The sequence below is a fragment of the Pongo pygmaeus genome, chromosome 2, assembly GCF_028885625.2.
Source record: "Pongo pygmaeus isolate AG05252 chromosome 2, NHGRI_mPonPyg2-v2.0_pri, whole genome shotgun sequence".
In the NCBI taxonomy this organism is placed as follows: domain Eukaryota; kingdom Metazoa; phylum Chordata; class Mammalia; order Primates; family Hominidae; genus Pongo; species Pongo pygmaeus.
Genome location: NC_085930.1, coordinates 142132266 through 142149218, shown reverse-complemented (window position 1 = coordinate 142149218; position 16953 = coordinate 142132266). Strand labels below are relative to the sequence as shown.

The 16953-nt window shown below is 43.3% G+C and overlaps 1 protein-coding gene across 1 annotated transcript in view; it reads right to left on the bottom strand.

Annotated features, from left to right (window-relative positions):
• Positions 1–16953, bottom strand: part of BFSP2 (beaded filament structural protein 2) — a 75005-nt gene that overhangs the window by 16049 nt on the left and 42003 nt on the right. Inside the window, exons 2-4 of the mRNA XM_054482310.2 lie at positions 11482–11564; positions 10235–10391; positions 8434–8595 (exon numbers count right to left, since the gene is read on the bottom strand). Coding sequence (XP_054338285.1) covers positions 8434–8595; positions 10235–10391; positions 11482–11564 — 402 coding nt within the window. The remainder of the gene's footprint in view (positions 1–8433; positions 8596–10234; positions 10392–11481; positions 11565–16953) is intronic.

Genomic DNA, 16953 nt, shown 5'->3' with positions numbered 1-16953 from the left:
TGAATGAATGAGTGAGTGGAGATTCCTTGGTAGAAGATGTAAGAAAGAGGTTGCAAGGTTGGGTGATCCCCTATGTAGTTACTCAGATATTGGTAGTCAACCAGTTGTGAGTTTAAACACACAATGTAAGAAGATAAGGGCCTGAGAGATCGCTCTACAGTGTCTGTGTTTTTTTTGTTTTTTGTTTGTTTTTTTGAGACAGAGTCTCACTCTGTCGCCCAGGCTGGAGTGCAGTGGAGTGTTCTTGGCTCACTGCAATCCTCCACCTCCTGGGTTCAAGTGATTCTCATGCCTCAGCCTCCCCAGTAACTGGGATTACATGTGTGTGCCACCACACCCGGCTAATTTTTTGTATTTTTAGTAGAGATGCAGTTTCACCATGTTGGCCAGGCTGGTATTGAACTCCTGACCTCAAGTGATCTGCCTGCCTTGGCTTCCCAAAGTGCTGGGATTACAGGAGTGAGCCACCACACCCAGCCTGTGTGTTGTCTTAACTAGAGAAAAGAAGAGGCAAAGAGTAGGCAGTACCTACCTCAATGAGACAGTCTTTTGGTTTTCCCTTTTAAAATCTACTCTGATTCTTGATTCTCCCTATTCCTTTGCAGCCACACCAACTGGTATATGCTACTATGGCATACAACTACAGTAACCCAAATGGGCAAAAGATATGATCTGCTAGTACACACAAAAGCAATTTGTAAGAAATGCATTTTAACCCATAGTATTAGCAAAGATCACAAAATATTGGTGAAGATATGGGGAAATGAACACTCTCAAATATTTCTGAAAGAAATGTAAATTGTTATAATCTTTGTAGAGAGCAATTGGCAATATTTATCAAAATTACCAGTGCACACACTTTTGGGGCCAACAATTCCATGTCTATAAGTTCATTTAACAGATACATTTCTATATTTGGAAATGAGAGGTATACCATGTTAGTGACTAATTTCTTGTAACAGCAAAAGATTGGAAGCCACCCTCAATGCCCAGCAGTAGGGAACAGGCTAAACAAATTCTGGAGCATCTGTTAGCTAGAACAGAGGTTGACAACTTTTTCTGTGACTAGCTAGATAGTAAATGTTTTAGGCTTAGCAGGCCATATGATCTCTGTTGCAACTATTGAACTCCGCTTGTGTAGTGCAAATGCAGCCATAGATGATATGTAAATGAATGTGATGGTCATGTTCCAATAAAACTTTATTTGTAAAAACAGGCAATAGGTCAGATTTGGCTTGTGGGCCAGAGTTTGCTGCCCCCTGTGGGCAGTCATAAAGCATATATCATACAGTCATAAAGCAGTATGTTCTGAATACTACTTGTGTAAAAAGACAGGAAAAAATATATATGTATTTCTTTGTATATGGATAAAATGTTTCTGAAATGACATACAAGAAAAGGATAACATTGATTGACCCCCATAGAAAAAAACGGTGGCTAGGATATGGGTTGGATAGCACTTTTCACTTTATATCTTTTGTATGTTTTGAATTTTGAACTAAGTGAATGTATTGTCTATTATACATGTTGAAACAAAATAAAAGTAAATTTAAAAAGACATAAAAGCAAACAGGGGCCATTTTGTGAAGCTCTCTGTGAGACATGGAGATATGAAGATGCTTCGGGATCCCCGTTCAGTGTTTGCCTTGAGTACACTGGGCTACAGCCATGGCTTATTTCACTGAAGAGTCCTCAGGGAGTCCAGCCAGCTCATCAGCACACAGGAACCTCTAGATTACAGATGCTGTCAGGCGTCCTGCTTTTGCTGTTCCCCTGGAAAGAAACTTTCCCAGGTGGTTAACATGGCAATAGCACAACAGGTCATCTTGTAGTCTAGAGTCAGAGTGGCAGTGCCCATTTTAATTCAGCTTCATATATCTTAGAAAATATTGACTCTTGTTGGTAAAAGTAAGAATAGAAAAAGTCTAGACAGAGTAGCCTGTATAAAATGTCTGTGTTTACAGGGAAAATTATTGTTTGTAAGTGTGGATGACATGGAGATATGCTATTCAAGGTTTCTATTCTCCTCATGGGTAAATCTAGACCTATGCTGTCCTCTAATAGAGCAGTCACTAGTCATCTGTAGCTGCTGAAATAAAAATTAAATATAATTAAAAGTTAGTTCCTCAGCCTTATTTATTTATTTATTTTTGAGACAAAGTCTCACTCTGTTTTCCAGGCTGGAGTGCAGTGGTGTGATCATAGCTCACTGCAACCTCGACCTCCTAGGCTCAGGTGATCCTCCCATGTCAGCTTCCCAAGTAGTTCCCATGGGACTACAGGCACATGTCACCACACCTGGCTAATTTTTGTATTTTTGTGAAGACAGGGTTTTGTCATGTTGTTTAGGCTGGTCTTGAACTCCTGGGCTCAAGCGATCTGCCCACCTTGACCTCCCAAAGTGCTGGGACTATAGGCATGAGCCACTGCACCCGTATAACCCCTTGTGGCCAGTAGCTACCATACCGGATTGCTGCGTGGATTATAGAATATGCCCATCATTGCGATATTTCAGTTAGATGGCCCTGCTTTAGATGATCTTGAATGTTTCTTTTGGCCCTAAGACTATCAACAACCAGAAACCTCACAATTCATTTCAATCTATTCACTTGTCTTCATTCTTAATAGTTTGCACAATCTGTCACCCTGACATGTGACATGAAGGCATGATGGTTACAGCTCAGATAAAGTTCCTGACCGCAGATGCCTCAAACTGACCTGAGGCAAGTGTAGACCTACTGTTAGAGAAGATAGCATGGGAGCAATCCATTTGTTCCTGGCCCTGGGGACTCTTAAGACAGACTGAGTTTTCTCACATCTGGGCAACCACCAGCTTGTGCTGGTGATTGATTAAGCCTTGGGGTATCGTATACATCATCCAGTTGCAGCAGGCAAGCGATGGAGAAATGAGGCCTCTGGGAATGAGAGTGTGGAGTCAGCTTTGGGCAAATGGAAATTGAATAGAAGGAGCATCTCAGGATGAAGGCTAAGAAGGCAAAACAGAGCTTGCATTGCAGGAGGCAGACTTCAGACCAGGCTTAGGGTGAGGGAACAAAGGCGTCTCAGTGTCCCGGCTGAGAAACTGAACAAGAAAGATGGGACCTGTGCTCCCCTAGAGGAGGTGGGCTGAGGGCAGAGCTGTTTGCCTGGCAGAGGAGGTGAGATGGTGGGGGTTTGGGGAGAGGCACAGTTTTAGTTCTCTGCTCAACACTGACGGGCCCGGTAGGCAGAATTCTAAGATGGCCTCCCTCATCTCCGCTCTCTGGTGTTATGTCCGGTGATTAAATGATGTTAGATGACAAGGATGAAGAGATTTTGACATGTAATTATGGTTCCAAATCAGTTAAATTTGAGCTGATCAAAAGAGGAGTATCTGAGTGGGCCTGACTTCATCAGATTAAAGGCTTAAAATGGTAATGCTTTTCTGTTGGCCCTGAAGGAGGAAACAGCCATGTTGTAAATGGCCTCTGAGGAGGACTGGCCTCTAGGAATTGAGGACATCAAGCCTACATCTGCAAGGAATTGAACCGTGCCAAGAACCCGAATAAACTCTGAAGATGAGAACCAAGGTATCCTGGTGGGTACCTTGACTGCAGTTTTGTGAGACCCTGTGATGATGCAGTGTAAACAAACCTATTGCACTGCCAGTCATAGAAAAGTCTAGCACATACAATTATGTGCAGTGCATAACACTTGCTAATAATAGTAAATGTTACTGGTTTATGTATTTACTATATCTATACTTTTTATCAGTAGCGTACTCCTATTTATTAAAAAAGAAAAATAGTTAACTGTAAAACAGCCTCAGGTAGGTCCTTCGGGAGGAATTCCAGAAGAAGGCATTGTTGTTACAGGAGCTGAAAGCTCCATGCATGTCGCTGCCCCTGAAGACCTTTCAGTGGGACAAGATGTGGAGGTGGAAGACAGTGATATTGACGATCCTGACCCCGTGTAGGCCTAGGCTAATGTGTATGTATGTGTCTTAGTTTTTAACAAAAAAATTTTAAAAGGTTAAAAAAACCCTCTTAAAAATAGAAAACAAGCTTATAGAATAAGGATAAAAGAAAGAATATTTTTGTATAGCTGTATGACATGTTTGCATTTTAAGCCAAGTGTTATTATAATAGAGTCAAAAATTTGGAGTTGGGGGCTCTGTGCCCCTTCTTACATACATTGCCTTAAGCATCTCCTCCATTTGGGTGCTCCTGAATTGTATCCTTTATAATAAGCTGGCAAAAATATGTAAAGTGTTTCCCTGAGTTCTGGGCACTGTTCTAGCAAACTATCCACTTATCCCTCTGCAGAGGAGGTTGTGGGAACCCCTAATTTATAGCCAGTTCAACCAAAGTATGGGAGGGCCAGACTTGTCACCTGAAGTGAGGGCTGTCTTATGGGACTGAGCCCTTAACCTGTGGGATCTGATGCTACTCCAGGCATGTAGTGTCAGGATTGAATTGAATTATAGGACACTCAGCTGGTGTTTGGAGAGCTGCTTGGTGTGGAACAAACCTACATATTTGGTGTCAGAAGCATTTTGTAAGAGCATAGGGGACAAAAAGGATTTTTTAAAAAAGAGATGGGGTCTCACCATGTTGCCCAGGCTGAAGTAGAGTGCCTATTCATAGGCATGATCATAGTGTACTTCTCCTTTGAACTCTTGGCCTCAAGTAATCCTCCTGCCTCAGCCTCCTGAATAGCTAGGACTACAGGCACATGCCACAATGCCCAACTTAAAAAAAAAAAAGTTGTTTTGTTTTACATGACTAACTAGGAGGTCTAGAGTGCGGTGTGACATGTTGTCTGAGGTTCCTGAAGCATCCCTGAATACCCTGCATTAGGTAACCACAACAAATAGACGAGGAAGAGCTAGACTTTAAGACCCTCCAGAAATTCTCTGGACCAATCTGATCCTGTCATCACTGAATCATACAACTTCAGAAGCTCCAAAAACTGGACCTTGAAGTTCCTGACATTCATAACACCATGGCTGGAAAGAATATGATTACTGCACTGACCTTAGCCAGAAACTCTTAACAAATTTTTTTATGTCCCTATTTTATTAAGGTTTTAATGACTGAAAAAATAAACAGAATTGCAGATAAGTTCTAGCAGATGCTGATGGTACCGCCTTTATCCCTTAGGCTTTCGCAGTTTAGTGCTCTCCTGTTCCCCCTGCATCTTTTTGCCTGAGAGTTTCTCTGAAGTCTTTGGAAGGCCACTCTGATAGCAGATGGCAGAAGACTGTTGGGAGATGGTATTAACATCTCAGCTCCCTCGCCTTTCCCCTCTCCTGTATTCTATACCATTTCTCACAATTCTTCTTGGTTTACACGTCAGTCTCCCACAGTGGTAACTGGTTTGATTATGCATTCTTTGTTGGTTCCCTCCTTTGCTTCTCCTCTACTGGTATTTTGTTGGTTTTTAACTCCCCAAGTTCCAGGTAAACTACCTTAACTCCAATATTTGTTTCAGGATCTGCTTCTGAAGGAACCTAAACTAAGATATAAATTAATCATGTTAATTAATTTTCAGCCTCTGTGGTCCGAAAGGTAATTAAATGCATGCTTGCATTTTCTTTATAAAAGCTTTTGAAAGCTGTGTGTGCTAAGCCATTTCACATTTATGCTTTGCCGCCAAGAAACCGACAGGAGATGCTCAGGATGGGCAAATGTCAGCCCCTGAGGGCACAACTGCAACTGACAAAACTATTTATTGGAGGAATTCTGGCTGTCAGTTCAGATCTCTGTTGATGATCAGAGGAATTCACTCATTCTGCAAATATTTTCTGAGCTCTGCCTCTCTGCAAGAGGCCCAGGCAGCATTGGCCAAGCTAAAACAAATACTGTCTGTTTTCTCTGAGATGTAGCTTTCAGATTACTTTATTAAAAAAACACTAATGAATCTGTTCAGAATTAATGTTTGAGTTACTGTTGGGCTAGTGATGATTCTCCAAGGGGTGAGGAGGAGACAACAATGACCTTTTTTTTTTTCTTTTTCAAACTATGAAGGATTTATTTCTGATAGTTATAATGGTCTGTCCTTTCCCAAAGAAACAGTCACCACAGTGTGATGCACACCCCAGGAGGGCTGGGACAGAAGCAAAGTTTGCAAACTGCTGGGCCTCTGAGGTTTAGCTTTAGAAGCAGAGCCAGGGGAGAAACGATGCAGCCCAATGCAGAGAAAAGGTCTCTGGACCAAGAACAGGAGAGCTGAACTATGGAGCTCTCAACCAGCTGTGTGATCTTGGGAAGGCAACTGCACTCTCTGGGTCTCAGTTTCCTCACCCCTAAAATTAGGGAATGGGATCAGATGGTCTCTAGGACCATTAATTATCTGTTATCTGTCATGAGTCTGTTAAAAAAGGCAATGGACCAAACTCAAATCTATGGCTTCACTTTACCTCTGTGTTGCTCCACTTCTCATCAGTTTGGGTGGGGTGAGGGGAAGTCGTTTTTTCGATAACTAGGTGCTATTTGCCATAAAAAAGGGTTTGTAGTGACCTGGCTCAAGGATTGGTGGTTAGAAAGAAAGGAAGCTATTGAAACGGGGTAGGGGTTGGAGAAATGGGTGAGTGAAAGGATGTTTTCTAGGCTGGAGAACATTTGGGGGATCCAGAATTGATGAAGACCCTGCTGGGAAGGTTCCTGTTGATACTTGGGGGATAGAGGGAGTATGGTGGGAGAAAGGACAGAAAAGGCTCTCCTATTTTTCTTTTCATAGCTTTTTATAATTCTTATGGTTCTCAAATCTGGCTGCATATTAGAATCATCCAGAGAGCTTTAAAAATCACAAAGTCCCTCTCCTCCTTCTGATTTAATTGGTCTGGGATGGCGATTTTTGAAAATGCTCTGAAATAATTCTGCTGCGTATCCAGGATCAAGAACCACTAAACAGTAACCAAGAGCTCAGAAACAGCCTTTTGCCTTAGCTCAGACATCTACCTTATTTTCTCTACTTTTCCACATTTTCCTTCCTCTTCACTTTTCATCCTCTGTCTCAAGATTACAAAGTCAGAAATGGGTGGGAGATGGAGAAGGGAAGAACAAACCCTATGCATCCTATTTTCTGGTTAATTCCTGTATTATTTATGAGGTTTAATAAAAGTTGTTTTTCTTCCATGAATATAATGTATACTATTTAACAAAAACTTGAGAAGTACTCAAAAACAAAAAAGAAAAAACATCTAAAAGTGTCAGACTGATCCATTACTCAAAGGCAACTACTGCTAATCCCATTTTAGTCTTTTCTTTCTAAAATTTTTTCTCAGTGCTTTGTTTCTTTGTTTGAATGCTTTACCCTACTGTATATACCAGGAAGTGGCAAACTGCAGTCCACAGGCCAAATCCATCTCACCGCTTATTTTTGTAAATAAAGTTTTATTGGAACACAGCTATGCTCATTTGCTACCTATTGGCTACAGCTGCTTTCACACTGCAGTGGCAGTGCTGAGGAGTTGCAACAGAGGCCATCTGGCCCAAGAAGACTGGAATATTTACTGTCTGGTCCTTTACAGAAAATATTTTTTGGCTTCTGGCATATACCATTCTGTATTCTCATTTTCTCCTCATTTTACCTTATATTATGAGCACATTCCTATTTTATAAATGCTTCATAAACATTAATTCTAATAACTGCCTGATATTTTACTGCACATAGGTAGGTTGTGGCTTAGATTTTCTTCTACTAGTAAATGTGTATGTTTTTTTCACTCTTATAATGCTTCAGTGAGTATATTTGGACATAGATGATTTGTTTTTTCAATTATTCTTTTTTTTTTTTTTTTTTTTGAGACGGAGTCTTGCTCTGTCACCCAGGCTGCAGTGCAGTGGCCCAATCTTGGCTCACTGCAAGCTCCGCCTCCCAGGTTCACACCATTCTCCTGCCTCAGCCTCCTGAGTAGTGGGGATTACAGGCACCCGCCACTGAGCCCAGCTAGTTTTTTGTATTTTTAGTAGAGACAGGGTTTCACCGTGTTAGCCAGGATGGTCTCGATCTCCTGACCTCATGATCCGCCCGCCTTGGCCTCCCAAAATGCTGAGATTACAGGCGTGAGCCACCATGCCCGGCCTCAATTATTCTTTCAGGATTGCATTCCGATTATTCAGTTGGTAGCTAGAGGCATTTTAACACTCTTGGTACATATTACTAAATTTCTTATTCAAAGGCAGTGCACTAGTTTGTGCTCTTCAGTAATACGGTAGAGAACCTACTTCTCCACATACTTGCCAGCATTATTACCATTTTAAACATTTTCTACTTTTAGATAGGTAAACAAAAAGCTATTATTTTAATTTTCATTTCTTCTGTTTCTAATGAGGTTGAACTTGTTACTAAACCGTTGTTATTTCTTTGTCTGCACATTGACTAGTTTTCAGCTCAGCGTGGCCTCCTTCTGCATAGGGCAGAGTGGAGGATGCTGGTCCTGCCTCTCACCTTAGCTTGGAGCAGGGCTCCTGCCTCCACCCGGTTCTTTTCAACATCTCTCTCCCACTGAATTCTGATCGTCTCAAGGATGTCGTCCAGACCAGTGCCAATGGGAACATCCATTTGTTCCAGCTCACACCCTGCCAACTGTTTGTGCAGCACCTTCACATCCTGAAAACAACAATATACATCTTAGATGAGTTACAGGGAGAAATAAATGGCACAGAATCCTAGCCAGCAGAAAACCACCTCTGTGGGCAATTCTTTTCTCATTCCACAACTGCCAGACACAGGCTTCACAGAGACTGAGAAAGTCCCTGACCTTCTTCCCAGCATAAGTGTAATTTCTCTTTTCCCAAGGATGCATTTCTCCCTCCATCCCTCCCTCCCTCCCTCCCTTCCTTCCTTCCTTTCCTTCTCTTTCTTTCTTTCTTCTTCCCTCCCTCCTCCCTTCTTTCTTTCTTTCTCTTTCTTTCCTTTCTTTCTTTTTCTTTCTTTCTTTTTCTCTTTCTTTCTTTCTTTCTCTTTCTTTCTTTTCTTTCTTTCTCTTTCTCTCTCTTTCCCTTTCTTTCTTTCTTTCTTCTTTCTGTCTTCCTCTCTCTCTCTCTCTCTCTCTCTCCTTCCTTCCTTCCTTCCTTCTTTTTTTTGACAGGGTCTCACTCTGTCACCCAGGCTGGAGTGCAGTGACATGATCTCACTCTGTCACCCAGGCTGGAGTGCAGTGACATGATCTCAGCTCATTGCAGCCTCCACCTCTTGGGCTCAAACAATCCTCCCACCTCAGTCTCCTGAGTAGCTGAGACTACAGGCACGACACCACCATGCCCGGCTAATTTTTGTGTTTTTAGTGGAGACAGGGTTTCACCATGTTGCCCAGGCTGGTCTTGAACTCCTGGGCTCAAGTGATCCCCTGCCTTGGCCTCTCAAAGTGCTGGGATTACAGGCTTGAACCACCATGCCTAGCACCAAGGATGCATTTCTTAGGTTGGTCTCCACAAGCTCAGGCCCAAAGTAGAAATCAAAATAAATAAATAAATAAATAAAAAACAAAGTAAGCAACAACAGCAAAGGGAATTTAGGCATAAAGCCAGACAAGGCTGAAAGAGATTTAAAAGATAACTTTGGCATCTCTAAAGGGTTACTGTTGGAGAGTAATCTTAAATCACTGAGCTAAGAACAAGAAGAAATGGGCTTACATTTGCTGGTTAGCTTAAGTTGGTCTCAAGAAAGAACTTCCCAATGTAAGCATCGTTAAGTGTGTTTTGACTCTTTCAACTTGAAGCAGCCTAAATCTTGGATCAGACAGTAATATGTGTGAGGTGGTTTAGAATTGCTGAAGTCTCGCGGGGAACTAGACCCCATAACTGTTGGAGGTCCTCTTCAGTTCTGTCACTCAATAATCTGACCCAATTTTGTTAATGAGTAGATGTCAACCACAGCTTGGATCTACCCTCAGAGTTATTTTGTTTGTATAATACAATGTTGAAAAAAAAACCTGACATAGAATGCATTGAGGAGTGGTTGATCCCTCTAATTGAACACAAGTTCCCTCATTTGCTAGTGCCAAACTGGCTGCCTTCCCCTGTTTCTGTACCACACTGGTTCCTGAAGCTATTTGAATTTGAGACTGCTGGGGTAACCTGACCCACTACAAGGATCTGAAAGTATTTTACAGGTATGTTCCCTGCAGTCCTGGGCACGCAATGTGGAGAGTTAGAGATGAGCTACTGTGGCCTTGTTCTGAAGCACAGGCAGACAGATGTGCACTTCTGGTCTTGTGGCCAACCCAGCAACCCCAGTCCCCTCCTACCTCTTCATAGTTTCTTGATAGAGAGCCAAGTTCTTCTTTCAGACTTTCTATTTGACTCTCCAGGTCCATTTTAGTCAAATTAGCTTCATCAATGACTTTATACAGAGAGTTAATTTCCTCTTCTGCCGCCTTTCGAAATGGCAGCTCATTTTCATATCTGCAGATAAAGGAACTTAATCAGCATAACTGAGTAGCCCAAAAGAAAAAGAATCAGATTATAAATGTTACCAACAGGCCAATTATGTGATAGTTAGACAATGAATGGTAAAAGTCACTGTTTCAATAGATTTGAGGGCACTGTTAGTGCAATTGTCACACATTGATTTATTAAAATGAAGGCAATTGCAGCCAACTTCTGATAACCTGGCTTCACGGGCTACTGGCCTCATGGGAGTGTTGCAACACAGAGCTCCAGGGAAAACTCAGGAGTTCAGATCCAGGTTAGGGGATCCGGCATCTTCATCGCTATCCTGATTGTTCTCCTTTTCAACCAAGGATCCTTTAACAAACATTACTGACAACTTGCTAAGCACCAGGGTGGGGACCCTAAAATAAGAAATGTGGTTTCTATCTCCAAAGCACCCATGTTAAAAGTGTCCGTCTCCAGGAGAGTGGCTGCAAACCCAGATGCCTTCAGGGACTGAGTGGGGGGTGTAGCTGAGCATGGTTCTCAAGCCTGGATGCACATTAAGTCACCTGGTGAGCTCTAAAACTGCTGAAGCCTGGACCCCACCCCTGGGGACTCTGATTTAATTAGTCTATAGCTTGTGCACTGCACTGACATTTTTAAGTGCCCAGGTAATTCTGATATGCAGCCAGGATTGAGAATCATTACTGTAAGCTAGTAGTTCTCAAAGTATTTGAGTCCCAGGACCAGCAGGATCAGCATCCCTGGGAACTTGTCAGGAATATAAATTTGGGGCCCTTCTCCAGACCCATTGAATCAGAAATTCAACAGGGTGGGGTGCAGCAATCTCTGTTTTCTATATGGCCCCTGGGTGATTCTGAGCATACCAGAGTTTGAGAACCGTGCTCTAAACCAACTGACAGTGGGCAAAATCTTTGAGCCCTTGGGGCCTACTTTATGTCTACAAGGAGGGGTGTGAGCTGGATAATCATGGCTCTGTTATCCTTCCAGCCTCCCCTGAGGTAGAAGGTGGATGATGCAGGCTCCAGAATAGCATTATCCACACTGCCCAGAAGTCTAGGGATGTGGAGGGACTGCTGCCTCTGCTGTAAGGCATTACCTCTCTTTAAAGTCATCTGCTCCGGCCTGGATAGTTTCTGTCTGCAGCATGAGCCGGGCATTTTCCAAGACTGCCTCGCCCACCTAGAGCGATCACACACACCAAAGGAGACAAGGTCACTGGGAGCGTCAAGATCACTTACCACCATGACTTGTGTTAGGCACAGAGGCTCTGGGGGACCTCAGAGAACCTTTCTCACAGCAAATATTTGTGGAATTAAGGTGTCCCTCTCTTTGGGACAATGGTCAGGGTGGGGGCATATAAATAATAAAGCATAAAATCTGGATATCTTCTAAGAGTTTTTAGAGTGGGATTTTTGGCACAAAAAGACTATTCAAAGGCTGACTTGTTCACAGCCTCTGTCACAGTGACAAGCTTTCATCTCTCCAGGGCAGAGTCTGGCTCCTTAGATGAAGTTTCACTGGCTTTGCCTAGCAGCTCTTAAAATTTCTGGTCATGGATGCCTTTGGAAGGCTGGTGAAAGCTCTAGATGAGTGTTGACAGAGCTTCCTGTGATGGCGGAAATGCTCTGTGTCTGCACTGTCCAGCATGGTGGCCACCCGTGGCTACCGTATTGGGCAGCATGGTTCTAGAGTTTTGTCTCCCCCAAAACATACACATGAACATAAACATTGTGGATATAGTTTAGGGGTTTCATGGAGCCTTGAGGAGTGGTTTTTCAAACTTGAATCCCCAAGCCTCTTAGGATCTCCCACAGGTAGGGAATGGGGGTGTCCTCCCTTCAACCCAAGAAACTCATATATGTGTATATATATATATAAATGGTGAGCTGAAGGCTCTGATAGGGGGAGCCCGCAGGATGGAGCCAAGTCCCAGCTATGGGAGAAGAAAATAACTGTGCTCTCCCCTTGCTCCAGTGTGGCTGTCTTATTTTGTTTCATTTCATTGAATTTCTTTTTTTTTTTTCCTTTGAGACAGAGTCTTTCTTTGTTGCCCAGGCTGGAGTGCAGTGGTGCAATATCTGCTCACTGCAACCTCTGCCTCCCAGATTCAAGATATTCTCGTGCCTCAGCCTCCTGAGTAGCTGGGATTACAGGCATGTGCCACTGCGCCCGGCTAATTTTTGTATTTTTAATAGAGACGGGGTTTCACCATGTTGGCCAGGCTGGTCTCGAACTCCTGACCTCAAATGATCCACCCATCTTGGCCTCCCAGAGTCCTGGGGTTACAGGTGTAGGCCACCAAACCCTGCTGTTTTCATTGAATTCCCCACTAGCAAAGCTAATCTTTTCTGTTCCAGCTTGGTCTGGCACACTGGGGAGCAGGCAGACTAGGGTCTCTCCCTTTCCCAGTTCTTAATCACTCCTGTCTCTCACCTCTGGTGCCTGGAGTTCTCCTTCTGGTTGATAAAGAACTTGCAACTCATTCACATTTAAGTATCAAAGGACTAATATTGGCTTAAAATACTGATTTATATCCTTCTTTTAAGGAACAATTCCTACCCTCCAAAATTAAAGCTTATAGAAAACACATATGTATGTACAGTTGTCCTTTGGTTTCTGTGGGGTCTTGGTTCCAGTCCCCCACGGATGCTCAAGTCCCTTATATAAAATGATGTAGTATTTGCATATAACCTACACACACATCCTTCCATATACTTTAAATCATCTCAAGATTACTTATGATACCCAATACAATGGAAGTGCTATGTACATAGTTGTTATTTATTGTATTATTTAGAAAATAATGACAAGAAAAAAGCCCACATGTTCAGTATAAATGCATTCATCTATTTTTTTAAAAATATTTTGATCCACAGTTGGTTGAATCCATGGATGTGGAACACATGGATGTGAAGGACCAACTGTACTTTGTACGAGTGGTCCTCAAAGTGTGGGTCCTGGACCAGTGGCAGCAGCATCACCTGGGAACTTGTGAGAAATGCACATTTCAGCCCCTGTTTCAGATGGACCTATCAGAATCTCTGCAGGTGGGTCCCAACAATTTGTGTCTCAGCAAGCTTTCCAGGGGCTTACGATGCATACTCAACCTTGAGAACCCTGGTTTCACATGGCCCTGCCCCCAGGCCTGCTCTGGCTGCCTCCCTCCTGCACCTGGAATCCCTCTGTGCCTTTGTACCTGCTGCCTCCATTGAGAGCAACTTGTTTCACTACCTCCCCACTCCCAGCCCTCACTGTCTGAGAAAGCCTGCTCCAGTATAATGCTCATTTCAAACACGGCTTCTCCATGAAACTTTTCTATTTATTCACTCATTCGTTCTTGCCTTAATTTCTTCAGCACATAATTACTGTTTATGCCAGGCTGTGTCCTGTTTGTTGAGAAACCAGCAGCTATTGTAGGAGATGAGGTTAAAAAGGTAGACAAGACCAGATCATAGAGGGAAGGCCTTGGACACAATGGAAAGGAGATTTACTGGGAAGCCTTTGAAAGGGCTTGAGCAGGGTACAGAGGTGATCTGTGCACTAAGTGGACCCTCTGGCTACTGTGGGAAGAGAGGATTGGAGGAGGCAGGAGAAGATGCCAAAGAACCAGTTGGGAGGCTCTTGCAGTGGTCCAGGGAGCCCATTTTATTAATGATGGTGGCCTTGATGAATGATGTGATCATAGGGTAGGTGGAAAAAGGTGGACTAGTTTAAGATGCATTTGGAGGATAGAACGGTTGGTTCTTGGTGGTGCAGTAGTTGTGGGGAGAGTGAGGGAAAACAATCAGGGGTGACCCCTCCATTTCATCCTGAGCTGTAGAGAGCATGGTGGGGCCTTTGCTGATTCTCTTCCTCCCTCATTGGCTGGTTCCTGCATCTGAGTCACAGCCCACCCCTGTGGCACCTTATCCCTCTCTTACCACGTTTAGTATAAACACTTCATAGACAACAACAGTGTTTTCTTATTCTGGAACCTGGCTCCTCCATTCACCAGCATGGGCCAGTTGCTTAGAGTAAGTAATTCTAAGATTTGGTTTCCTCCCCCATAAAATGAAGATAATAATACTCCCTTCCTCCTGGGAGAATTAAATGAGCCAAGGTGTGTGAGACTCAGTGTATGTGTGACTCAGCAGATTGCCTGGCACAGAGTAAATACTGCACGAATGGTAGCCGTTATCATCATTGTTGTCTTTGTACAAAGCAGTTGTTCAATGAATGTCGAATGAATTTGACGGGTTTGTGCAGTCTGGCACTGATCCTGCTTTACTTTTCTGAATGTGCACAGGCAGTTGAATGAAGACTTCCATCTAGTGGCTTGATATATATATATATTTTTTTTTTCCTTTGTTTTTCCTGTCCATAGTCATTTGAAAAGTCCTAGTCATTTGTACTACGATGGAGAGGACGTTATTCCTTTCTATAATACTACTCCTGTTTTCACTGTGGATGTAGTTATTAAAATAAATGAGCTGGTGGTGGTGGATGAGAGATTTGACCATCATTGTGTTAAAGAAAAGGCAAAGACAAGCAGCGTTTTAAAAAAGGTTATCATTTGGGTCCAAGGGTACAATTAATGGTTTGTTTGGAGTAAAGATATTGGCATCCTGGCAGCTAGAGCTGCAGGCGTGGGGAGGAGGTGGGTAAGACTGAGCTCCTGGGAAATTAAACTCAGCTGGTGCAGTGGCAAGATGCAAGATTCCCTTGGAAACCCTTCCCACATTTATTTGACTTTCAAGTTTAGGATGGATGTTCAGCATAACTTGCTTCTAGCAATAAAGGAATGAGAAATAATTCTCAGTCCCTAGCACCCCAGTGATACTGCTCTTAATAACAAGGCAAAGGCCACCGCATTACCAAGCCCGGCAGATGCTTCTCTGTGCTCATCTTGACCTGCTGGTTGCATTTGTCACAGATGTACTTTTCTGTCTCGGCTTCCATGACAGAAGTCCATGACCACTCTCTCTGGACTTTCTCCTACTTCATTGACCATTCTTTCTCATTATTCTCATTATTCTCTGCTTCACCAGGTTTTTCTTCCTTATCTGACCTCTAAATGTTAAAGTTTTTCAGGATTGGGTCATGGTGCTTCTTTTTTTTAATCACCAAATGGTCTGATCTATCCACAGATTTAAATGGCATTGTATGTGCTAATGACTTTCATATTTAAATGTCTATCTCAGAACTTTCTGCTCAGCTCCACACTTGCATACTTACCCTCTCTTTGAGGTCTTCACTTGGCTATTTCTCAGACATCTCAAACTTAACATGTCCCCAAATGAAAATCTAGATAATTTCAGCTGGGCACGGTGGCTCACGCCTGGAATCCTAGCACTTTGGGAGGCTGAGGTGGGTGGATTACCTGAGGTCAGTTGTTCGAGACCAGCCTGGCCAACATGGTGAAACCCCCGCCTCTACTAAAAATACAAAAAATTAGCCGGGCATGGTGGCACGCACCTGTAATTCCAGCTACTTGGGAGGCTGAGGCAGGATCATCGCTTGAACCCAGGAGGCGGAGGTAGCAGTGAGCTGAGATTGCACCACTGCACTCCAGCCTGGGCAACAAGAGTGAAAATCCATAAAAAAAAAAAAAAGAAAATCTAGATAATTTCCCCTCAAATCTTCCCTTTCCCCACCGCCCCTTGATCTTCTTCATCTCAGTAAACAACCCCAATGTCTACCCGGAAACCAAGGGATCATCTTGGTCTCTCACTTTCTGTCATCTCCCACATTTCATTTATCACTGAGTCTAGTCAATTCTGCCCCCACAATGTATCTCAAATCCATTTACTTCTCTCTGCCTCTCTTGACATCAGCCTACTGCAAGTCACCATCATGCTCTCCTATCCCATTATGACGTCCCATTGTAATATCCTTCCAACTCCCTGATCTGTACCTCCCTCTGTCCAATGCATTCTATATCCTGCTTCCAGAGTGGGCTTTTTAAACTCTTAAAATCATATCATGTCACTCTGATTAAACTAAATTAAAACTCTTCAGAGGGGCTAGGTGTGGTGGTTCACGCCTATAAGCCCAGCACTTTGGGAGGACAGGGTGGGTGGATTGCTTGAGCCTGGGAGTTTGAGACCAGCCTGGGCAACATAGCAAAACCCTATCTCTCCAAAAAACAAAACAAAACAAAAAAACAGAATTTATCCAGGTGTCGTGATGTGCACCTACAGTCCCAGCTACTTGAGAGACTGATGTGGGAGGATCTCTTGAGGCCAGGAGGTCGAGGCTGCAGTAAGCTATGATTGTACCACTGCACTCCAGCCTGAGAGACAGAGGGAAAGCGAAAGCCTGTCTCAGAACAAAAACAACACACAAAACAAAAACAACTCTATAGAAGTGTCTCATACTTAGAGTAAAACCTGATCTTCTGAAGTGGCCTTCAAGGCCCTGTATGCTTGTTACTCTTCCATTGCTCCCAAGGCTCCAGCCATGTGAGTCTTGGTCTTTCTGGACCATATCAGTCCCTCTCCTGCTCCAGGCCCTAGCACTCGCCGACTCCTCTGCCTGGCCCACACTTCCCCTCCTCTTTGCATGAATAGCTCCCTCATTCTGGTCGCCT